At 31.7% G+C, this 26,641-nt stretch overlaps 2 protein-coding genes across 2 annotated transcripts; both read right to left on the bottom strand.

Annotated features, from left to right (window-relative positions):
- Positions 1–7,071: 7,071 nt before the first annotated feature.
- LOC136982533 (nuclear cap-binding protein subunit 2-like) lies at positions 7,072–7,602 on the bottom strand. Its single transcript, XM_067279027.1, has one exon. It carries the CDS (start codon positions 7,600–7,602, stop codon positions 7,072–7,074), a length of 531 nt encoding a protein of 176 aa, XP_067135128.1.
- Positions 7,603–11,784: 4,182 nt separating this feature from the next.
- Positions 11,785–26,348, bottom strand: LOC136982532 (XK-related protein 7-like). Its single transcript, XM_067279026.1, has 5 exons — positions 25,625–26,348; positions 18,546–18,754; positions 15,499–15,784; positions 13,492–13,723; positions 11,785–11,913 (listed from the first exon to the last, which is right to left on the bottom strand). Exons 1-5 carry the CDS (start codon positions 26,026–26,028, stop codon positions 11,785–11,787), a joined length of 1,260 nt encoding a protein of 419 aa, XP_067135127.1. The 5' UTR covers positions 26,029–26,348.
- Between the last annotated feature and the right edge of the window lie 293 nt (positions 26,349–26,641).

Below are 26,641 nucleotides of genomic sequence, written 5' to 3'. Positions count from 1 at the left end.
CCGTTTCAATGTCGACCGAAACGAGGTTTAATCGCGATCGATTCGAGAGAGTTCTCGAAATTAGATCCAATCATAAGAGAGATCCCACAATCTCGCGCGCGAGGTAATACAAGATGGCTGTAGAACACGTGTCGGGCTATGGACAGCGAAATAGAAAGGATATTGTATTTCGAGAGACGATGACATCTGTCTATTCGGGGTGAAAAATTTCTCTGCCTAAAAAAAAAAAGTCAATATCATTAATATACTATTGTTACCTGGTCTTCGCCCAGGGCCCCTTACGTTCCAAATACGCCACTGATTATTAGATATACCGCAATAAAAAAGGTATTGTATTTATTTCTAGCCAAAACTTCCATTTTGTTTGTCGGTGATTGTTGGGGAAAATTTTTCTGCTTGCGAACCCTTTGTTAAATATTTCGAATATCACCACTGGCCCCGGGACAGTGGCATTGACAAGTCTGTACGGGAGACTTCGTCCGTTGGCGTCGGGGACACGGTCTAAGTCCGAAGTGGCACGCGTTACGGGTTGGCACAATAGACGAGAAACTGTTTTTTTTTTTTTTTTTTTTTTTTTTTGACATACCAAACGCCGCGTTGACACACGGCGTTTTGGTTATTCGGAACGTTAACAGAGTGCCAGGTGTCCTCGATTGTCGGGGATTATATCAATCTCCGTTCTTTCTTTCGTCTATTTGATTGGTCGTTCTCCCTCAATCATGCTTCCCGAGTGGTCGGTCCCTGGTTACTAAACGTAACGAGACTCTTACCCGGAGCGCGAGAAAAGTCAAAATCGAAGACGAATTCGATCTTCCACCGATCGTAGGACGACTTCTTTCCGCGATTTACGGTTTCTGCCTGGCAGTTTGATAAACAATGGGTTTCCGACTACAAACGACTTTCACCTATGTTTTTTTAAACTGAATTAAATTATATTCTTTTAGTACGTCTTTGTTCGGATCGACATTAATTATAATATGTTTTATGTCTAAGAGTTACTCGTCAATATAGTCCGGACACGAATATAAATATTGCGATTCGCTACGTAATTTAGATAAATCAAAAAATTCCCCATAAAATTTACTTAACTTAAAGAATTAAAACACGCTTGGAAAAATTGTTTTTCATAATATTAAAATTATTAACATCTAAAAGCGATAAAAATTCTAAAGATTTTATGTCTGAAAATCTGTCAATATAATTACTAGTGATGTAACGAATAGTATATTCGGCCAGGAGTGTGGCCGAATGGCCGAATATTCGGCTTGATTAACGCGCGTAAATTGGAGATGTAAATCGTATTATCATAGACTAATTACCTAGCGAAGCTAGGAAGACTGGCAAGCTAATAGAACGGAAAGGTTGACTGAACCGACCATCGCGTCCTCAAGCGGACGCCGCGCGATAACTACCGCCACGAACATGGCGTGTTAGAACTACAATAATGGTTCGTAAGCAAAACGATGCCGGATTTATTCATATTGTATTTTTTTTTAAATACTATGAAGTTTTAATGTATTTGCAGTTCTCAAGTAAACTGAAAACTTGTAAAAAAAAACTTGTGAATAAAATACTCGTCTTAAAAAATGTTTTACTTAATATTGTACAGATTATACAAATGCAAAAATATTTTAAAACTTAAATAATTATATTGAAATGATAGGCAGATTCTTCTCTGTATTACAATTGTAATGACATTGTAATTAACAAGGCAAATGCAAAACTTTACAAAGTTTCGAGTAATTGGAACTGGTGGAAATTGAAGTGACCTTTGTTGTAGTAGATATTGTCTGATGTAGAAATTTTGTAGCATAATATAAACGCATTCGTATATACAATTTTACCAGTAAATCTTGAAAGTCTTTGCAGACGTTTATTTTCATAGAAAAGTTGTTTAGTTCTATTATCCTTAAAATGTGACACAATTCCTTTCTTATGCATATTCGCATTAAACTCTTGCACAAAAGTAGTTTCACAATGTGACATGAACTGTAAGACTTCATCGCGAGGTGAAATTAAACTTCCAAAATCTCCTTTTTCATACGTATATGATTTAAAATGGGTAAATATCTGATGATAAGAAGACAGCACAGGGTTTTGTGAACCTGTTAAACAAAAGCTACACAAGTGAATCTTGTAAGCTTTTCTCAAAACACACCCTGTAATGTAGGACAAAACACATTTCTCAGGTAAATCTTCGTCTTGAGAAGAAGCTGGCAACAGCAAGGAATTGTTACATTGAATTACTCCAATATTTGCAGAAAGTTCCGGAGCTTCTAAATTAATAGGTAGAGTAACAGTTTTTGAATTTATAGGGATATTTAGGTCTCCTGAATCCACAGGGGATTCCTCAGCTTCTACTTTAAAACAACATTCTTTAAACTGAGGGAGAATTTGCCCAGTTGTTTTTTGTGCAAGTTTTGGTTTCTTTGGCAAATCAGAACGAGGTGTCGGTGGTTTTCTTTTTCCAGTCAGTAATTTTGGAAAGTTTGGTATATTGAAAATTGTTGGGACTGCATTCCAAACTAATTTCTTCTTTGCCGAATTCATAAATTGGTTTTTTTCAAAATGCTCAACACAAAGATAATTATTTTTATACAGCACTTCTGCTGTTTTATTTAAAAGATCTAGGTGTCGAGTGTTTTGGACCCAAATGCGGCATCTGAAAAATAAATAAAATGGAGCTGCATATGAATGGATTGTATGACACTTTTAATTAATTGCAGGCAATTTAGAAGGAATACTGGTTTCTTCCTACGAGTGACAGTACCTTAAGCCTGGTTAAAGTTTACCTAAATAGTCCGATGGCTTGCGCTTCCGACTGTTCGTGCTCTTGACAAATTCGGGCCGAAGATTAATTAACATCGCTTGTTATTGATTCACGCTAGTTCTTGAACTAAAGAAAAAATGGAAACATCTACTAAAAATGTAGTTAACCTAACCTAACCAAAGCGCCGACATTGGGACTACCTAAATAAACTTAAACCTTAAGCCTAACGTCATTCATGAACAAAAACATGATCTTACCTGTCTTTTTCTTTAGAAAATCTAAAGAAGGACAGATGATGTTGTTTCCCTGGAGCATTTGAGCAATTAACAGCTGAACAGTAATTAACTCCTGCAGTCTTCCAAGATCTTGAATTCATTTTCTACTTCTACCACACGTATTCACAACATAAACGAAGTTAAATTTAAGTAGTTTTCACGCGGCGGTCACAGAGTGGCGCTAGCAGCAAGTATTTGCGTAAGCGTTAATGCGCGGAACAAGTTTGCCCATAGAACTTGCCAGTCTTGCCATAATTAGTCTATGGTATTATGGCAAGGATCGCGCACCCTGCTCTCTATTGGCCCGCTGTCGTAACGATTTTTCCTTCCAGTAGGTCTAAATTATTTAAATTAATTAATTAAATTATAATTATTAAAGTTAATAAGATGGAGCCTAACGTCTACCTCTAGTGCCAAATTGGTTTATAATTTATGTAATAGCCGTAAATAGCCCGATACGATTCGGCAGTTGTTAGTATTTAGATGTAAGTTATAACTTATAAGTTATTTTATTTGCAATCGATCTTTTTAACTCTTTAATTAAGCACTACGTATTTGTAGACTGAATAGTGCCCTAAGGATATACTTTAGTGGGGACATATGGTCTAGTTTCTCCCCGGTTGTGGAACAGTTCGAATATATTATTGGGGGTTTCTATTTATGAAGTTTGGTGATATTTTGTTGCTATCGTTTTTGTCAATATTTTTAAAATTAACACGACTTCAAATGTTATCTTTGTATATAATGAGAAATGCTCATTCTTTGCTTTATATATAAAATAAATTATATATTAGTTACTCATCTTCTAGAACTAAATAAATAATTATTTCATTAAATACGATAAGTTTCGATAAAACTTTTCCTAAATCATTTTAAAATATCGTAAAAAATATTAAAATATACGCGAATACGAATATAACATAATTAACTAAACAATAATATTAATGCCCGATACATTCTAACCTACACGCCATCAATGCCACAAGATATCGGGCTAGATAAAGGCTATATTATTTAATTACGAAATAATTTAATACTAGAGCTAGATGCTATTTCTTACTAACCTTAATAATGATAATTTAATGTTCGGCATTAATTAGTTACCAAAATGATTAATTTACTGTGTTTTTGTTATTTCATACTCCTGTTTTTAGGTATTCGGTATTCGGCCGAATAGCGAAAAATAGGCCGAATACCGGGTAGTAACCGAATATTCTTTACATCACTAGCATAAATATCTTAACTTGAAGACGCAAATATGTTTCGGGCCGATGCTCTATTAGAATTTATACTCAATATTAATTACATAAACAAAAACAAAGGATTACTTACTTCGGTGAGACTTGCCGAAACAGAATTTTGCTGAAAAGTTTCTGAAAAGAAACAATAATAAAAATCATATTTATTTCGGCTACAAACAATATGAAAAAGAACAATTGTAAAGTATTGTTAGTTGAGTATTACGTCGCATCAAGAGCGTCACTTATTACGTCGAAATTTCTACGATAAATCATTTAAGTCATTACTACAAATATTCAATAAGCTTTCAATTTCGTATAATTCAGATACCAGGGATTATCTGTGCACGACATTTCAATTATGTCTACAGTTCGGAACGTCGTAAGGAATAGCGTAACGATAATTTTACGTCCCTTCTGTTAAAAACTTGTAGGGAATGCACCGGTCAAAGGCAATAAAAGCGTAATTTTGTTTCAGAATGTTACCGAAAACGAAAAAAAAAAAAATTGTTGGCGTCGGAGTGTTCGCAGTTCGAAAGTTTTCGGAAAATACGTCACGCTGTGACTAAGGTTTCGAAATAGTAGTGTGACCGAATGTCGTCCTGCAACACACGTCGTGATACACATATTGTCCGATAGAAAGCATAAAAAGATTCTGTCTCCTCGAAGTTAACTACCGTCCTTTTCCCAAGGCTTTGCACATTTCTAACTTTTCAAGTCAGTGGCGTAGCGAGGGAATGTATCATGCACCGGGCGTCACTCGCAGGGGGGCGCTCAAATGGTCTCCAAGACAAACTATATGTTTATGGAGGGGAAGGAGCGCCAATAAAGTGTCGTGCTCGGGCGCGAGATATGTTCGCTACGCCACTGTTTCGAGTTGTTTCGGCCGAGGCACTATTTTCTCTCGATGGAGTCTTTTTCATTTCTAAAGAGTGACGAAATTGTAGGGTTCTTCTAAAACCCTACAATTTCGTCACTCCTTAGAATTCTGTGCTTAGTGCATCGGGCTATCTCCTTATAGATCAGCGGTTTCCAACCTTTTTTTTGACAAGGGACCACTTTGATTTCATTGTTGTTAGCAGGGACCACAAGGTTTAAAAAGAATAAACTTTAATCAAAACTGTTATAACATATATAGAAAACATAACATTTTTAGTAAAAATTAAATTCAGTTTGTATCAATGTGGGAATAATAATTTAAAAAGAATAAAAGTTTTAAATCTTTCGCGGACCGTATTTTAGTTCTTACGGACCACTGGTTGGGAACCGCTGTTATAGATGGAACGGAGGGCCTCGCGGTATGTGACTACCACACCGTGATAGAACTGCCTCGGTTGAATATTCGGAAAGGATAGATATCTACAAACTGTTCGGAATAAAAACGGGAATGAATATAGATAGTCCATTTATATGTTACTGTAGGCCTATAATCATACAATTTAGCTAAATCGCTGTAGAGGAAATTGATGTTATAAACAATGATGTAACGAAACGATGACGTCATCGATGGTATATCAAAATATATTTTAAATTATCATCACCTTACTGAACGCCGTTTAGTAAAATCGTTATAAAAAGTTTTAATTGGCATAAATTTCAGCTTTTGCAATTTTGAGTAACATTTTGAATAAAATTCGCTCGTTTCCATGCAATTTTATTCTTACAAGCATAAAATTAAACTATTCGTAATTAATGGACGGTCTCGTGGTAGTGTCGACACCTCACTTGTCAAACCAAATGTTTTTAAAATTGGATACACCAGGGTTCACTGCAGTGTTTCGATATTCGCTACTCGACCCTATCCTTCAATATCATTATCTAACATACTCCATATTAATGTTAACGTAATAAATGCAGGAATTACTAAAAGATCATTGTGAAATAAAACCTAATACAGTACAAAGTACAAATGAATGGGAACGTTTAATTCTTGTTTTCGTATTTGTTCTTCTTTGTTTAAAATAACTTTTAAATTAGCTAATTTTTAACTTAATAAATAAAAACAAAAAATTAACGTAATTCTTATTTATGTTCGAACCTGATCGAGTTCGAACCTGAGAAAGTTATACAAATTTTGTAATAACGAGCGCGGTGCGAAGGTAAACAAGGAAACACCCGGCGGAACACGATTCCGAAGAGTGCTAAGTTAACATCCGTTATGATTAGCTGATTGAAGAGACTGATAACTTATCACAACTTTGACTATATACATTAGATGCATGATTAATATATCCTAAGGACATCTTATTTCGTTTATTAACAGATGATGTACATTCAGGTAATTTATTATTTTTTCCATGAGGAGTTTAAACTTGTTTACTGTCTGCTTTAGATAATGCTGAAAATCCATCACATTCGTGTGAAGCTGGAAATCCATTAGGCCTACCTCTTCCAAGTGACGTTTGAAATCCTTTACCTCGTCCAAGTGAAAGTGAAAATCCATTATCTTGTCCACGTGAGGATAACAATTGATTATGTTTAGGTGAAACTGAGAATTTAGTGTCTCTTCCTGCCGAAGTCAAAGATCCTCTACCTTGCCCGTAAGAAGTTGGAAGAAATCCATCATCTTTTCCACACGCTTCTCTTCTAAAGTCGTTATTTTCTGTCTTTCTATTATTGTGGAATTCTTGCATTTCACACTTTTTATTATTTGATGCTTTGGGAGAAATAGAGTTACTTTCTTTCATATTATCTGGATTTTCATAGCACACCTCTACATCTGCATTATTTTTAGTTTTAGTAATTTTGAAATCCGGAAGATTTCGCAGACTACCATCCACGGTATTTTTCAGAAAAATGTTCCCACGTCCGCACCTTTAACTTTCGAGGCTTCGTTCGCGACGGCGACGTCGTCACCGGTCTTCATAAGATCACCGTTTTTCGACAAAGATTTTTCTAAATAATCATTCATTTCTTTTTCTTTAATAAGTTGTTGTTCCTGCCTTTCTTTAGAAGACTTGTAGAACGATACTCGAAGATTAAGAGGCGGTTTGCCATCCAATTCTCTTATAGCCATTTCCGCTTCCTTCAGCGTAGCGTAGTCTACAAATCCATAAACAGTGTTCGTTTCTGAATGTTTTGGATAACAAAGATAGGCGCGTAATACTTTTCCGTATTTCGAAAACAGGAGTTGTAAGCCTTTTTTATTAATTTGTATAGGTATTTTACCTACATAGAGAGTAATAGTCCGAGAATGTCCCGAATTTTTCCACGATGGATGACGATCAATCGGTATCCCCTGACCTCGTCCTCTGTCGTACGAATTAAAAGAAACAGAATTATAATCTTCTTCCATCGGATTCCAATCGTCTAGCTCCATGTTAAACGATAATATGCAGAAACGTTCATAAAAAAAATAGACCAGAACAAACTCACCCAATAATCAAAATATATAACACTGAAAGTTCACACCACTCGCCTATCACACTCGACTGTTCGTGTTTACAGCACAAGAATGTCACTGTTCGACTACAAACTGCCTCGTGTTTCAAAATCAAAACAACGATTACTACGCCGCCTGGTGGCCACTGTGTACTTTTCTTTTTAATAATTACCAAAAACTTTATTTCAAAATAAATATATTTTTACTTTCTCTAATAAAATTAAGGGTAATTATTATTTCTGAGCGATAATCCAACGCTTTCCCTCTTAATTTTATTTGCAATAGTATTTTAGAAGCTATATGGCACAGCTTTCGCGTTCATTTTTTTTAAAAAAGAGACATATTTGATAGAAATTAACAAAACACTGAATTTTCTGCCGCCGACCCGAATAAAAATCGCTATAAACAAAAAATCGTAAAACTATTTGTTGATTCTGCACTGTATTGCTCAAGTTTCCAAGGTCTGCGAAGCATCACGATATCGTGATTCTTCGCGGCAGTCGCCATTTTGGATCATTTTGAGATTACGTGTACGGTGTTTCTAGAGTGAAGCTAATTGTTTCTGTCGATCGTATTTAGTTGGATTTCTTTTTATGTATACTGTGGTCTGAAGACCACGTGTTCTGTCGCCTAACCGGCAAGCCCTGCTTCATATTGCCAAGGGTTACAGTACTTGCCCAACCATTAGCTTACAACTCATTACCAAAAAACCACCCATCGATCTGCACTTGGCTCTACTGACTCCCAAAATTCTTTTAAAACGTGGTATTGATGTAACGAGAAAGAATGCCTCCCTTTTGGCCAATAATCTTGAAACTCCTGTTAACATTTCAGCAACACGCAATCCTAATATTTTACTCAACATCATTAAACTACATCATGGTTATCAAAAGCTACTCGGCATTTGATAACCACGATGTTGCCATCTACACCGACGGTAGTAATTCTCCGGACGGCACGGGCTGCGGCTTTGCCGGTTTTGCTCGCGGGGCTTCGGGCTCCACCCGCAGTGCAGCAATTTTTACCATTCGAGCTCTTAACTGGTCAAATCTTCACTACAGTGACAATAATATCTCCATTCTGATAGGAACTCTCTTCAACAATTTTGAAAAATTTTCTGACTTTCCAAACACTAATGAAAATCCTTGATTTTACTTGATTTTCTCTGACTTTTCAGGTGGGTAGAATCCCATACACAGTACACAGGTTATACATAAATACTATTTTAATGATATTGATGCGTCGCTGTCCCCGCCTAAAAACAGGTTTCACTATACACAGTATATGGCTCATATAGTTTGGCCATCCCTATAATATAAATCTGCAGCAAATTATATTTTAAGTTCTTTTATATTATATTACTAATGTATTAATTTATATCTTTTAGCGACAATAATGAACGTTCTACTTTTGTACTTGTAAAACTAAAGAAATACTAAAAAACTAAAATTCTTAGATATAACAATTGACATATCATTAAGTAAAAGTAACTATCCACTACTTAACAGTCACACTTTGGTAAATGCAGAAAAAAGTATTGTTAATCTGTATAAATTTTACTTTCATATTTTTAGTTTTAATTAAAGACAGTAATACATATTAAAAGTTTATTATACAATTTATTTTGTACAGTATGATTTTTTACACATCAAAATTCCATTCTTTTTTTGTTAAATATAACATACAAAATTATTTTTTCTGTAGTAAAAAAATTTTATATAACTAAATTTATTCGAATATAAACTTTCAAAATTTTCTATTCTTATAAAAATCATGCTTTATTGTAACAAATACATACAAAAGAGCAAACTTTAATGATTTTTTAGAAACAATGCTCTAAATTTTCTTATTTAAATGGCTTTGAATTTCATTTTAAAAATGAAATTCAAATCTTATTAAAATTTTTATAAATTTATTGTACAGTACCTTATTACGAAGCAGACTAGAAAGCACTTTGATTTACTTAACTTATTTACATTTACTTCGTAAACTTTTTAAATTAAGTTTTAATCTCTTAAATTTTAAATCTACGATTCAGAAGGCACATTGGTAACGTATCGTCTGGAATTATAACGACATACTAAAAAATATCTTCTCGCGTACGATTCGTACGTTAATAAAAACAACTACGTAGACTATTTTTATATAGATAATATATAAGAACATTCGTGAATATTTTTTGGGTCTTTAGACCCTCTTCGGAAGTAAAGGCATTCAAAAAATAAAAGTCGAGCTATTCAAAATCTGGACGTCGGCTTTCCGGACGTCAACTTACAAATTAAATACCGACAGGAAAATGCACAAAACCAAATACCACAAATAATATAACATAGAATAACTTCAGACAATCTATACACACAAATTAATTAAAGTTACATAGTATAAAAATTACATTCGTTGAAATTATCTATAGACACAGTCTTAGAGAAAATATACGTGAATTAATTTCTTATTTGCTAAAAAGTCTTTTCAAAAATTAATGAGGTTACTTATAACAAATACAAGCAACCTTCAATTTTTGGACACTTGTTTTTTGTTAATGCTACTTTGATGCTGTTAACTTACTTTTCATACACCAAATTCATACTTTTGTATATTTTTCAGTCAACAAACAAAGATTTCTAGCTAATATATGATGGTACAGTTTTGGTAACATTGAAATTTGTGAAATTTAATTTTAATTGTCTGTTTTATATTTTATTTTAAATGTAGTAAAAACCTTGATTTAATGGACAAAATTTCTGGTCTGTATGCAATATATGAAAATTAACCCACTGTTAATTTTAAAATTATTTTTATATATAATTAAATTAAGATTAATTTTTCAAATCCAAGTCATCACTCTTTGGAACAAAGTGTATTTTCCAAAAATGTCTGTTTGTTTATTTTGATTTCATGTAGAAAACTTTTCTGTGAAATTAAACTTCTTCTATGTACTCACTGTTAATTACATAAGCATATCATGTAAGTAAAAACAAAAAATTGACAAATTAGTTAGTTTAACAAATGTATTCAAAAAACTTACTTTATTATATAAAAAGCTTTAATTTTATTTTATTATATTTAGCTTTAATGGCCATCTCCTGCTGGAATTAGTTCATTAAATCAAGGTTACTGTATATTTTTTTACAGTGATTATATAACAAACTTTTCTGCTTTAATATATTTCATTTTTATAATATTTCTTTTTGGCTCTCGAGGAACAGAACCCTCTTTACAGCATGCAACTCTATTTCTCAAATTTTGAACATTCGACATTTGTAAAAATTTTTAAGCACACTACATCCAAAAGTTGAAGTGCTTGTATTTAATAATCAAATAATGGCACATTTGTATTAAAAATATATATATATTCTTCAATCTAAATATGTTTATATGGCTATAAATGCATACAATTTGTAATTTTTATATTAAAAAATATACACTCAAAATCCATTTTCTATGTATTAAAATAGTGCACAAAAATTATATAAAAATGCATATTGAAGTTTCCTACAAAATATTTCTATTAGTTTAGTTTAGTTAATTTTCTTTTATAAAACTATTTATATAAAATACATTTGCATGTCGGAAAACATTTCAAAAATATTCTTTCTGAAAAACAAAATCACATTTCAAATCAAATGGTAATCAGGTACTAAAATGTATTATCTTTAGAATCATTAATTATGATTAAATTCTTAAATTACATTTTAAACATTTTAATAGTTAAAAAACTAAAAATATTACATTGTATTTGTTAAACATTGTATGTTCCATATGCTCGTAAGTATTTACAATATACAGCATGTTAAGTCACAACTAACATCATATGTTACTTTATGAATTAATGACAGTTATATTTACATACTTAAACTAACTTAATATGTAAAAAGCTATAATAATAGAAAGAGCATTTACATAAAAATAAATATTAAATTCTATTACTTTAAACACAACTTTTTAAGTAAGTATTTTTCTTACAACACAATAAATTAAGAGTATTTTTTAAGATAGCATTAAAAACATTAAACCTCAAACTTTCTATGTAAAGTTTTAGTTTTCAAATTTGTAAAATTTTTGTAACAATTAACATAACTTTATAAAAATTATTTCTTTTAATTAATTGTTTAATTGTTTTTATATCTGAGAATTTGAATAAACATCTTTCTTCTTGGGAACAGTTTCATTGTTTTGGTCAAGAATATAATTAGTTTTTTTCCATATTGATATTTCTCCAGTTGGATGAAAAATCAAATAATAAAGAACCTAAAATAAATACATGCAATTGTAATTAAAAAAGTATTTTAATAACATACATATTTAGTTTTCTATTTACTATGAAGAAAATAGTACAGATCGTTTCATATTTCTTGGCCGGGCAATGCACAATACTCTGTTAGAGCTTCAAATGTTTCATAAGGTCGAAGAGCTTTGTTTTGTTAACACACAGTGACCTTGTCACAGATTTGTCGAACAATTGTTCCCTCTACTAAGTAAATAGGATGGTCCTGCTACTGTGCATTTTTACAGCCCAGTCAAGATTCATGAAATAAGCTGTAAATAAACATTTAAAAATTGAAATTATAAAGTATTTACTATTGTATATGTAATGTGCATGGCAGTCCAAATGTTAGTTACTCAGTATAAAAATTTAATTGATGTTTTATTCAAATACAGTGTATTCCAGTAAATTCAAACACATCAGGACTTGGCCCAATTAAGCAGATTCCTCAATTTTCAACTATACAAAGTTTATGTAGACAGTTAATATATATAAACAAAGCAAACGAAACTAATCTCCTATTATATTTGACACGAGCAAATGTCAAAAATAATAGTATTCCTTTGCGATATATACGATGTTATTCCTTTGCGACAATGTTTTTTATTATTATGTATTTGTTGTTATATATATTTATTTCTTATGTTATATTTTTTATGTTATTTTTACTATATATTATTTAATTTATTTATGGTTAATCTTGATGCGCATCTTAATTGTATTTACGCAAGCGCAGTTCATGTTTTTCATATTTAATTCTTTGCGTTCTACTTTTAGTATTCTTTTGTTAACCGAAGAAGGCCGTTAAAAACGGTTGAAAACGTTTTTATTTTTATTTATTAAACAATTTGCTGGATAGTTAAAGGTGGCATTTATTTAAAGCAAATGTCTTTGACTGTATTAAATAGGCATCAACAGGCTTACTGAGCTTCACAATTCATATACAGCTGTTAAAACAAAGGAATTGTCATCCATGTGTTAAGAGGCATGTGTTATAAGGTCAAAAATATTTGCTTTTGTGTAAAATCATGCTTGAGATTGGTTTCATTCACTTTGTTTACTAAGTATACCTTGTTTTCGGTAGTTGTTAAAATATACATATATATTTATGTTTTGTCTTGTTTTTAATATATATATACACACACATACATACAAACTATTGTTTACTGAGCAATAAAAACTCTACCATATAAGTTATCATTTTATGTATTTTAGAATGCTAGTTTTGTTTATTTTTTTATATGTGTAATAGTAATATATTAATGTAACTTAAAACTTTTTGTTTTTTCTTGTTCTTTATTAAACTGATTAGAAAAATTGGTATTTGTTACATAGAGGAAAATTATATATGTAGCATACTATGTAATAGTAATATTTTTAATGGCATAAATTAATCATTTGGTTCAACAGATCTTAAAATCCATTTTTCTTTAGAATAAAAATTTCAAGGACTTAAATTTTAATACACTGAAATTTCAATAAGAGAGAACTATATGCTTGCTTAATCAAAATAATATAGATATTTATTATATTACAAAAATAAAACAGATTTTATCACTTACCATGAAGAAAGTGCCAATGATGAAACTAAGCACAACAATCAAAATGGCAAGCAAATAAAACCAAGGTAAAGGATCAACATAATTATACCATACTGCTATTATAATGGCATTTTCTACGAATGTGACGACGAAATAAATCGTGTACCGAAATCTTGTCGGCGAATCGATTGGATTAAAATAGCAAAAGATGAAAATTACACCCAATACTGCATTGTAAAATATTTCTTCAAATCTACAGAAAAAAATTATATACTTATTCATACAATATATCAAAATATCACAGAATTGCTATTAATAATTAATGTAAAGCTAAGCATTTAATTTACTAATTACTTATTATTTATATTGATTCAATTAATAAATATTTATATCAAAAACATCTAACATTCAATTATAAATGTAATCATTATATTTGTAACATTTACCTCCACCATTACTTAGCACTAATTGCACACAGTAAAAGAATTATTGAATAGATTACTTATAAATTAAATTTTATTTGACATGATCGATTATTTGTGAAATGTGTTTTCTTAATAGGAATTTTCATTTAAGATCTAGCACATTACAAATATTTGAAGTGCTTACATCAAGTAGCCAAATCTTTAATAGAATAATAAACAGTTTTGATAATCTTGATCCAGGACAACCTCAGCTTACAAGTCACATAAGATGAATATAAATATTGCTGTTCTTTAAAATTAAGTTGAATTCATTAAAGCAAAATATTAACATATTTTGCTTTTTTTGTCTATATTCCAATTATGCTATATTACTCTGGTTACAAGACCAATAAAAACAGACTAATCACACTTCAGTTACTAGTTTATTGATACATTTATACTACTGCTAAACCAAAATGCATTTTGACTGTACAGTCCTCTTCAGTCAACTACAATATAACAAATGTAATTATTGCTAATTAACAGTGTGTTTACAACAGAGCATATTTAGTGTAGTGCTACAACTAAAGTGTAACTATTTAAATAAGCAAGAATTTGCTGTGTAATCATTTATCAAATGGTAAAAAATTATTTCAAATAGGAAAATTTTTGAAAATCTTTAGGTTATCATCATTCTACTAACACCCTTCACCTCATCATGTCTGTCGCAAAATTTTTACAAATCTTCCCTTCCCAGTGTATAAATCACATTTGAATAATTCCAAAAAAGATTTTATAATTTTTCTTATTAGTTTCTCTGGAAATGGAATTCGTCTGTAACATACAATGTGAATGTTTGATTTTCATACATTTGAGTTTTGTACCTATTATTAGGAACACATTCATCAAAAAGTTAGAATCTGTTGTTATTATGGCCAAAAATTAGGGTATTTACCAAAACAATGACTTGATATTTAAAAATAAATATATAATATAAATAGTTTCTTGTTTGGGCCTTCCTTAATGGATGCAAATGCTTAAGTTTGTGTTATCTTATATGACAAATAAGTAGTTGTTTAACATAAAATATAATAATAATTATATCATTTTAAATTTTTATTGCTTAAAACAATGCAAACTCATTAAATATTCTTCAGGGTTATAGTTGTAAGCTTCTTGCCTCTAATAAATTAAATAAAATAATTATCTCAAAGAATCAATTGTTGGGGATATACTAGACTTATCAAAATGTAATGGAGTCACCATTACAGTTTGATAAACCTCGTATATCTCCAACAATTGATTCTTTGAGATAATCATTTAATTTAATTCTTCGGGGAGTTTGCCATATTTTCAATATCTAATATAATTTTTCTTAAACTTTGATTTTATGCTGTTTACTTACATAATAAAATTTAAATAATTATTCTACATAGAATCAGTATTTAAATTTTATTAGAGAAACTAAAAAAAAATCTTTGTAAATTTTAAACTATTTTTTCTGATACTGAATAATAATAATTTTGTATGTACAATTATATTTTGATCGTCTTATTTTATAAAGAAAGAGATTTTCTATTCAAAAACATTTTTCTCTATTCTAAAATTAAGCAAAAATACTTACTTAGTATCACAAAATCTTGTTTTCATTGAAATAATCCAAGATGTCATTATTAACCAATGACAGAAACAAGCAACACCAAGGATAACAGGGGACAAAGTTGCCAATAAACCAAGGCTGAGTACTCGTGCAGAAATTATAAAAAAATGCCATAATATCTGAAGAATTGTTCCCGTCCAAGAAATATTTTGTTTGCTCTGAAGAGACAGACGTAAAACACGATGATAATATGCCAAAGCCCACGAAAGAGAAAGCAGAGATCCCAGAATTGATAAACCTTGAGCTACCACTGTAAAAATAAATAAATAATAATAAATATTAAATATGGAGTTTTACAATTATTAATTATATTCGATTAATAATATGATTTATTTGATAACTATTCCACAACTATTATTAAAATAGCATTATTATACCAAAACTAAGTCTTTATATGAAAAACAACAACAACTTGAGTATTTAATAATTAAATAATTATTAATGTTCAGGAAATCTTCATTAAATATATTATAAACATAATATTTTATTAAACAAAATTCTATCCCAAAACAACAACATTACATTAGCAGATTTTTGTATTAGTACTATAAATATAAGCATAATGAAATGTATTAATATTATATTAAATCAGATCAATTTCAATTATGCCATTCTACCTACTTGTACTAGAATATGATATGATTAGAATTTTAATAAATTATAAACATACTTTTGGGGTTATTTTAAATAATAATTGAAGTTTTAAATATTAAAAGAATGTAATTACCCTGTTTCCCCGAAAATAAGACTGTCTTTTATATTAATTTTTGCTCTCAAAGGTGTGCTCTTATTTTTCGTACGGTATGACGGCTTCCGGCCACCGAGGGGAGCTCACCACGGCACGGCAGGAATGGCGTACGGTATGGTGGCAGGCAACGGGCCTCTCGACGCCTTGCCTGCACGTTTACAAGTGATGGCCACGGAAGAGAACGTCGGGGTTGGCGGTAGGTGATGGTCTTCGTGTCCTGCATGCAGCTGCTCTGCAACGGACGATGAAGGTAGGGGACGGCGGCGGTGGGCTAAAAAGAATTGCAGCTGCATGCTCTGGTGTTCTGTTTGGCAGGCATGCTTCCAAACGAAAGCTTTGGTAGGTCTTACTTTCGGGGGAGACCTTATATTTAGCAATTCAACAAAACCTCTATTAGGTCTTATTTTTGAGGAAACACGGTATTATTATAAAATTTTTATTCCAAAATATTAATATCTAATTATGTTCAGGCTAAATTTATTTGAAAGAGTTTTTATATTTATTTTGAGAGAAGTTTATTTGTTATTTAAATAAACAATTGTACTTTTTTAGTGTCTTGTTTTAATGAATTGTACTTTTCCCTTTAATTTCTAATCCAAATATATACTATGAGCATGTGTAGTTAATACAGCAGGTTAGATTTCATATCACTGCTGTGAAGCAAATAATTGTCTTAAAATGAATTGCAACCTTTTTATTACTTGTCAGTGTGTATGAATGCTTGAATGCATAGTTACATAGCATTTATTACATGCACAATTCACTAGATTTAAAAAACTATGCAAAAGTGAGTGTAGTAAGTGAAAAAAAATCCTGAAAATCTCAGGCAAGGCAAATACTAAAAATAATGAACATGAATATAATTGAAAAACACTATATTAAGTTAACAAAGCCCTATACAGCAAAATGCTTTAAAGCAAGGTGTCTTACAATACAATAATACAACAAGTTATCATAAAAAATTACTTTAACTGTTGTGCAAGTTTTAGATGAAGCTAAGTTTTATAAAAGTTTTAAGATGCTAGTGTGAGGTTCTGTACAGAGTCTGAATTCCTCATTAAATGTACAAAGATTTGATTTATTTAAGAAGATATTTTATTAAAAGAAAATATGTAAAATAGATATGTTGCAAAGGTATGAAATAAACAGTATGGTTGACCCCATGAGGTCACAAGTTGATGCAAACTAACAGATTGGAATGTTTAGAATGTCAATTGGAAAAATTGAGTTTGACTAATGCTCATAGACATGACAAAATTTGGAAATAAACAAAAAAAATGTAGCATTCTCAGAAAGAAAAACAATCACATTGTAAGTAATAAAAACATTAATTAAACATTTCTTAGATGTCAGAAAAGAAAATACCATTACATGAGATACAAGAGAAAATTTCAAAGTTTGATTAATACTTGCAGAAGTTGAACGATGCTATAAAATTGATTAACAGAGAGCAACCTTTCTGTGCCCGATCTGGTCATCTAATTTCACTTGGATACAGGAAAGGTTGGTTCCTTTCAAATTAAGAATTAAGAATGGGGTTAAATCCTTTAAAAACCTCAAAATTCAAGGACAAAGTATGGTGTCCTTGCCCTTGCTCAATATATTTGTCCTCTGTGTCGGTTTCCCTATCGTCTCAGACTTCGTCTTCATTCTGCCAAACTACGTCCGACTTTCGGCCAGTCTGCCCTGGGGCCGACCGATCACTGTTGGATAACCAGTAAACCATACACTAAACTTAAACCTTATTTCTGTCAGAGAAGTTTTTGACCAGAATTATGTAAGCCTTATCTTCTAAATAAACAGCTTTCTATGTACAGGTGACCTTGGTGTTGACAACCACATCCACATTATGCATGTACCCCTAGTTCATTCTGACAAGAAGAGGAATTAACTTCCCCCTTCCTCCCCATGGACAATCTTACACTAGAAACAACTCTAGTAAAAACTACAGACTTTTGAGGATCTCTTAGTGTTTTTCCACAAAACACAATTTTATATGGACCTCTAAAGATAGCCGACAATATGTATGGAAATTTGTTAATGATGACAAAAAACATGTTCATTCTATGGCACCCAATAACATAACAAACTATATGGTCTTGTTAGCATTAAAAATAATAATAAATATAAGATATTTTAACTAGTCAGAGGAAATATTTAACTGATTGACCAGCTAAAACTGACTCAGAAAACACTGCTCAATAGTATTCTATCAAATATCTTAAAATATTAGATATTACAATCAAAATTTTAAAAGTTTTACCAGTTAAAGTCTCATCCGAGTCATGTGGTGTTTTTTTAACAATTATATAAATCTGTAATACTACTTGAGGAGCAGCTTCCATAAAAGCTTCAAATAATCTCAACAGAGCAGCATCGGTATCTTCAAAAAGCATTCTTTGGTAATAAAATTCGGTAGCCTTATCTTTCTTTTTCCGAGATTTTAAACCATATATTAGAGAATCTACATATCTGCAATATAAAAGAATTTATCGACACGTATTACTAATTACAATATAATTAATTATCTGGATAAACAAGGTATAAAAATTGTGATTTGGTTTTATAATGAACTGTTAAGAAAATACATGAATTAATTATTGATGATTATTACAGAATTGTTAAATTAAGAAATTTACCAATCATCATTAATTCAAATAATTTATAAAATACAAGGCAAATTTACTTTATTAATGTTTACTAAAATACATGTAGGGTTGATGTGGGTAAATATGAAACACTTTTCAAACTTTTGTAACAGCATTTGTTAGGATCAATATTTTACAAAGAGAAATACATGGCAAGGTCTACAGATGGTGTTAAAATCTAATGGAGTATTCATTTTTTCTGTATGTATGAGAAATGTTGAGCAAAAACTTTTTTCCCTGTCTCATATTTTACCTTCAAAAGCTAAAATATGACACTAAGAGGTGAAAAATGAGACACCCATTATATCACCATAAGGACTTGTCTATGCCAACAGGGAGGTTAATAATCAGGTACTGCAGGTTAAATTCACCACACTACACCTTTATTTGTTGCTGAGATAGTTTTATTGAAAGAACTAATGTTTAGAACTGCAGGTTAAATGCAAGACATTTTTGTATAAAACATTGCTCCATGATATTTAGTTCCCAAGATATATAATTTTTTTAAATGATTTTTTGTACAGCTTATTTTCTTGACATTTTCACATGAAACTTTTTAATTGAAGTAAGTAGATAAGATTAATTATTCATCATTGAAAATTACTCTGTAGTTGTGTACAATATAAAAGTGTAAAATAAAACAAAATTTTAAGACAAAATGGTTAATAAAATCACTTAGGCCTAGGCCTAAGTGAATCAACGCTATCTCCAACCTATTAACCGGAGTAAAATTTGTTCTAAAATTCGCTAACGTTTTCGTCGCCTCTTCCGGGCACTTCCTCAGGCATTTGATAAATGACCATTGCAAGCTGTATATTGACCTTCAAACCTCCTTTCGAAGGTGTTCGATTACCTAATTCCCTGAGCGCATGCGTTTCTCTGTACTATAAATCTTCAACCCGTATAACCGCTTGACCTCCTAACGGTAAAAATCGGAGACAATAAATATAATTACATGCTATCTTCCATTAAGAATTGCCACGCTTTAGAAAGAGACATTTTCTCCTTAAATTTGATGCTCTTATCTTCGCACTGCGCTTTAAAAATTTCCATGGCCTCTAAAATTTTAAGGTTGCATACAGGAGGTGTCGTACCGTTTTCAGCTTACTGAGGAATGGGCAAGATCGTCCGAACCCTAATAGGTTACCGGGCGTATACAAAGTCCCTGTTATGGATGGAAGACGTAATAGCGAAATGGTGTATGTGGGTGCAACAAAGAGATCCTTGGAGGTATGATTAAAGGAGCATAAATCAGACATAATACAGAGTAAGTTCACAACAGCCTTGTCGACTTAAGCGACAGACCCTGACATCACAGCGGAGTTTGATAGGGTGCGTGTCATTCTTACCACCCTGCATCAAAACCACCTTAAAATTTTAGAGGCCATGGAAATTTTTAAAGCGCAGTGCGAAGATAAGAGCATCAAATTTACGGAGGAAATGTCCCTTTCTAAAGCGTGGCAATTCTTAATGGAAGATAGCATGTAATTATATTTATTGTCTCAGATTTTTACCGTTAGGAGGTCAAGCGGTTATACGGGTTGAAGATTTATAGTACGGAAAAACGCATGCGCTCAGGGAATTAGATAATCGAACACCTTCGAAAGGGACGTTTGAAGGTCAATATACAGCTCACAACAGTCATTTATCAAATGCCTGAGGAAGTGCCCAGAAGAGGTGACAAATTTTAGAACAAATTTTACTCCGATTAATAGGTTGGAGATAGCATTGATTTGTCATCCTGGGGTATCAGAAGGATCAGAAAGTATATTAGGCCTATGTGATTTTATTAACTGTTTTGAACAAAGTATATTACAATACCAACTATTTTATATTACTGATAGTAAATACATATGGTATAGGCCTAAATTAAATGTTTAAAGAATAAAAAGATAACTAAATTGGGTTAATAATTCAGTAGGCTAGAGGAAAAGAGAAAAGGAAAGGAAGGAAAAGGAAAAATACAGTATAACGAAAATTAGTAAATACAAATATTTCGGATGCACCGTGTCCTCCTTCGGCAGAAGACAAACTATTTCTCTTTCTCCTCTCCTATAATAAATTAATAGTAAACAAAGCTTTATTCAATGGCCTGTTAAAAATAATGGCCTATTAAAAGAGATATTAACATAGAAAAAGTAATAAGCCTACCACTAATTAAAGAAAATTTACATAACTAGCCTAGTGTAAATAAAATAGGCCACGCCGAAATAAAACATTTTAGGAACAATTGATTATTTATTTAATTCGCATGGAATAAAAATAATGAAGAAAATAAACTATAGCGCTGTTGTTTTCTGTGTATTAACATTAAGGTTAAATTAGGTGTAGACCTATTACATTTCAAAAATATTAACGAGCTGAACTTAAATAAAAAAAAAAGTTTCATGGAAATTAATGACTGGTAAATAAAATCTGGTGTCTCATTTTTTACCTATGGTGTGTCTCATTTTCTATCTCACTTTGAAATGCACAAAACTCAGACAAAAGATGATATATGCAATAAGGACAACTAGCAGCTGAAAGCTGCATTTATATACTACATACAAATTTCTGATTAAATATCCATGTCTCTTGCAGACATTTACAGAGCAAAAGTTAGTTGAACCAACAAAAATTTTTGCACTTATTTTTGTAGTAATCTTAAAAATTAAAAAGACTCGACGAAACTAGTCATTTTTATTCAGAAAAGTTATATGTTAAAAAGCACTAAATAAACTTTGTGTTAGTACAGGACAGATCAGATATAGATTAAGTCAAACTTCACAACTGTCTCATATTTTCCAATTTTTCAGACTGTCTCATATTTACCCACATTGACCCTATATATTTTGATAGTTTGATAAAAATGACACAATAAATCGTTTTTTATGAAATTTAAAGCAATAAATAAACTTTACATAAGGCTAAAAAAAGTTAAACTATCACACTTAATACTTAATTTTGAAGTATCGTATTTCCTGTAATAATTACCCACGTAAATATTCTTCTTGTAATAATCTCCCGTCTAACTCGTACCGTAAACTGAATTCGGTCGATCTAAATACCGGTAGTGGTATTCGACATTATCGAATAATTGACTATTGATACGATATTTACTAATTTCAAAGTCAGAAAAATGAATACCGATTATTATTAGGCTTACCATAATATTTTTTTCTCAAATTGGGACAATTTTGAGAAAATACTCACAACAGAAAATAAAGCCTACTAGGATAAATACCTACAATTGAAAAGGCTATATAAAAAGTTGCTAACAAAAAACCAGTTAAAAGCAATTTTTAACAACTCAATTGAACATACATTATTATTAAGAAGTTATCAATATTTATCATTAGTGTGAACTTTCTTTAAAAATTCTTTGTCACTTAAATCGGTACCTTTAAAATATGACAATATATTTGAAGAAATTCCTATTGCTACTAGCCTTGCCTTACGTTTTGCAGATTTCAAGTGATTTTTAATGTCCGAACATCCACCGCGAGTTACCAAAAATTCTGAAAAGCACGGTTCGTATTTTATTTTGTCCATACGATTTTTCAATCGTCGGTAAACATACCGTTTCTTTTTGGCATCTCAAAGATTAAATTAATTTAACATGTAGTACAAAATAATCACAAATGCCAATTAGCAATTGAACTTGACCAAGATAGGACGTGCACAACGACGCGACCATTACTGTGGAGTTGCTTTAAATATGAATTGCTAATTTGTTAATTTCACGACAAAACATGCAGATAACACCTGTTACACCTCCACCCTCCTAGAACAACACCAGCATCATCACCACTCACTATTGGAAGTGAGAAGATCCCTCAATGTCTTAAGCAATATACATTAATTAAATATTGTATAAAAAGCCTATATTCCACAAAAATTACTATAATGCAGTGTTGTATTATATTAATTCCATCCCTTAAACAAAAAAAAAACAATTTGTATCCTAAAAACAAACGTAAAATAAGTTAGATGATTTATTTTCATGTAAACTTTACACTCCTCTAACTGCACTTAGGTGCCGTCTATAAATTACGTAAGGTATTTTGGTGAGGGTGGAGGTCAAGGATTTCTTATGATTTCTTACTCAGGGGTAAGGGGTAATAGATCTTGTCTGACGTAATAATCTTATTTTTATTTTTTAATCTCATTGAGTGGTGGAATTTTGAATTTGGCTTTAATTTGGCGGTTTCTATTAAGAATGCTCGTGACGTGTAACGCGATAGAATAATTATGCTAGAAGACTTACGCTCTACACATTTTTTATCATGGGAGAAAGGCCGTGTGGTGGTTTCTCTCTCTTTTTGTTTTTATTAGAATAAGTACCTATGGGTGTATAACACTAAGAATACATAAACGAAAATACATGATACAAAGTAAGCATAAAATTAGTATTCGGTTTATGAAAACTAAAAAGTAAAACTAGAAATCAGAAATTATAGTCTTTTCTTCCATATATTTTGAAGATAATTGTAAAGAGCATCAAACAGTGGCTTCTGAATAGGCATGTCGAGTGGACATGGCCATCTGAAACCAAGCGTAAAGATTTCTAATTTCAGAAGTCTAGCTTGATCGTAAATTGGACAATGATAGATCATACGATCGATGGTGTCTAGATTTTCTGTAGAGCAAAAGCAAGAGGCAGTTTCTGCCTGGTTATACATCGCCAGGTAGCTTCTAAAATTACCATGCTCAGTAAAAAGTTGAGCAGTAGCAAACGTTAAATCTCTAACTTGTAAGTGGTGATGAGAACCTGCATTCAACACTAGGAAAATAAAATCTTGTTATTCTACCAGTTTTACTGCTCAACCATTGTTGATTGCACTTTTGCATAGCGTTGTCACAAATATAATTTTTAAGGCTTCTATGTGGGAGAAAGATATGAGTGTAATCCAGTTAGTGTCCTTTGCAGCTGACTTAGCCTCAGTTTCCTAGAATACCAGTATGGCCAGAAACAAATATAAATGTTATTTTATTTACAAGATTTTTAATATGGTGCTACATATATGTGATTTTATTGCTATTGCAATTGGGATTTAATAGAGCTTTTAGGACAGACTAAGAATCACTGTAAATGTTGACAGACAGAGTTTTATTTGGTAGTGAAGTGGCCCACTGAACAGCTTGGTAGACAGCTTCTTCTTCAGCTTGATATGTGGGGGTATCTGTACCTTCTAACATATTTTGCCCAAAATATGTCAGTTTGGAGGAAGATACAGATACTTGAGCCGACACGAAGGGGGCTTTTGGACCCATCTGGGTAGATATTAATGTCTGCATGGTTATCCATGAAGGAAGCAGATGACACCAAATGTACCCTGGGGATAACGTCGTTTACAGGGTGATGATCAGAGATAGTAGGGTAATTGCAATGTGGTGGCATACGAACAGCCGTAGATACGAGTAGAGACCGTCGTCGAGCCTCGATGTCTGTAGTTCTGATGTAGTAGTTTAGAACCTTTCTACAATACATAATGGCAAAGGAAGGAGCTCTGCTAGTATCAAAAAGGCATTAGTAGAAACAGTTCTGCAGCACTTTGAAATTCTGATGGCAAACTGTCCTCGAAGAGAGAGTAATTTACTTGCTACTGAATTTTTACTACTTACGTGACCCCCGCTAGGGCCGCATAAAGTAGCATTGCTTGTATTGCCCCATTATATAGAGTTTTACAACCTTTATGATTTAGTCCCCAGGTGCACCTAGCACATTTTATCAGCATGTAGTTTATTTTCTTGGCCTTGGCCAAGATGTAATCAATATGGTAACAGATGTGGTTTCTCTCTATTCTGTCTTGTTTTATTTTGTATGATGTTTCTGTTTACACGTACTGTACACTAGCGTTTCTGTTTACACGTACTGTACACTAGCGTTTCTGTTTACACGTACTGTACACTAGCGTTTCTGTTTACACGTACTGTACACTAGCGTTTCTGTTTACACGTACTGTACACTAGCGTTTCTGTTTACACGTACTGTACACTAGCGTTTCTGTTTACACGTACTGTACACTAGCGTTTCTGTTTACACGTACTGTACACTAGCGTTTCTGTTTACACGTACTGTACACTAGCGTTTCTGTTTACACGTACTGTACACTAGCGTTTCTGTTTACACGTACTGTACACTAGCGTTTCTGTTTACATGTACTGTACACTAGCTAGTCAATCTGTCAAAGTTTTTTCCGTCCTTTCGTGAAAATTAAAATTAATATAAAAATGAATATTATGACGTTGATTAATAATGATAATAATAAAAAGATTTTTAATAATTAAAAAATGTTCTAAAAAAATAGTTCTAAAAAAATTAAAGTTCTAAAAAAAATTGTTCATTCGAATTCATTAAATTTTTATATTTTTAAATTTGTTTACAGTCTTTTATAAATAATAGTATTGTACATATTAATTAACTAATTTATAATTATACATTTTGGACCTATTTTTTGTTAAAATATTTCTACAAAATCATGCCTAAATATTACGTAAGATAGGGAAGGGAAGGGGAGGGGAGGATCGAAGAAAATATTACGGTTTCTTACACAGGGGTGGGTAGGGGTGTAGAATGGCCGAAATCGGCCTTACGTAATTTATGGACGGCCTCTTAAATAACAACCAAACCTCCATAAAAAAAGGCTGCATATGAAAGGTTTTTGTCGAGGTTTGACGCGAAACTTTATCACCAAATATGTTTATAGATTACCTCAGAACTGGTCCTAATTGGAATGCAAGTAGAACACAACGAGCAAACCATTTTAAACGAGAAGGCTTGGGTATTTTAGCTTCTTCCAATATTCTCAAATCTTGTAGGTACCAACGAATACTAAAGCACGTCATGGTTAGAGCGGGAACAATAATAAAAATCGTCGTCAGAATGAAATATTTGATATTTCCATTCGTGTAATGTAAATAAGCTACCACGATATCCATTACGGTATCAAATAAAAAAGTTATAATCGACCAAATAATCCCGACAACTTCCAACGTTGTAAAATAAAATTTACGCTCCGAAGAATCATCCGGTCGAAGTACTTTTCCGTCGACACAATCCAAATATGTTTGTTCCTCGTTACTGATTTCGCGTAGATTTTCTTTGCAGCGTACCATCTTGTCACTTTAAAAACCGAATAAACAATGCTTAACTGCTACCAGGAGCGATCGACACCACGTGTAACACTCGTAACTTTTTCCGGAATATTTCATCTGGTTACCCAAGACGTCACTTCCTCCCGCTTGGCTCCACTCTTCAACTCTTTGTTGTCATAGATATTAACGTTAATACTTTCGTCGCTCGATATTTCCTTTTGTTCGCTTTATTATTACATAAATACATTTATAAAAATTTTCGGTGGAAGCAATTAAGCGACAAATGGATTCTTCGAAAAAACCGCCACGAAAATGATACGACGTACTATGACGTCATCATCGAAACTTATAGCAGACGCGATTATGTATTAAATTGTTTAAATTATGTGTTTAAAACGTTTTTCTGATTTGATAATTGATTTAAATGAATAAAAAGTATATTATTTTTCACTTTTATTATTAATTTACATTTACGCTCCGAAAAATTTATCTGGCTTTCGGGAAAATTACGTTGACTCATCGAACAAATTTATAACGCAATAATACGAAATACAATATTTAACTGCTCGAAAATCAAATGTTTATTTTCCGTTGGGAATTTCCAACTTTATGTTATCGCATTGAAGTTCTTTCT

This window comes from Centruroides vittatus, unplaced genomic scaffold, assembly GCF_030686945.1.
Source record: "Centruroides vittatus isolate TY-2023 unplaced genomic scaffold, ASM3068694v2 contig_854, whole genome shotgun sequence".
Taxonomy (NCBI): Eukaryota; Metazoa; Arthropoda; class Arachnida; order Scorpiones; family Buthidae; genus Centruroides; species Centruroides vittatus.
This window is presented reverse-complemented; position numbering and strand designations above follow the sequence as displayed.

Bases quoted from the DNA above. Each gene is read 5' to 3' on its own strand.
- LOC136982533 (XM_067279027.1), bottom strand. From the start codon at position 7,602: ATGGAGCTAGACGATTGGAATCCGATGGAAGAAGATTATAATTCTGTT.
- LOC136982532 (XM_067279026.1), bottom strand. From the start codon at position 26,028: ATGGTACGCTGCAAAGAAAATCTACGCGAAATCAGTAACGAGGAACAA. The intron at 18,755-25,624 runs GTAATCTATAAA...TTTATATTGCAG, and splicing joins CAATTAGGACCAGTTCTGAG to ATATGTAGATTCTCTAATAT. The intron at 13,724-15,498 runs GTAAGTATTTTT...TTTTTTCTGTAG, and splicing joins ACAAGATTTTGTGATACTAA to ATTTGAAGAAATATTTTACA.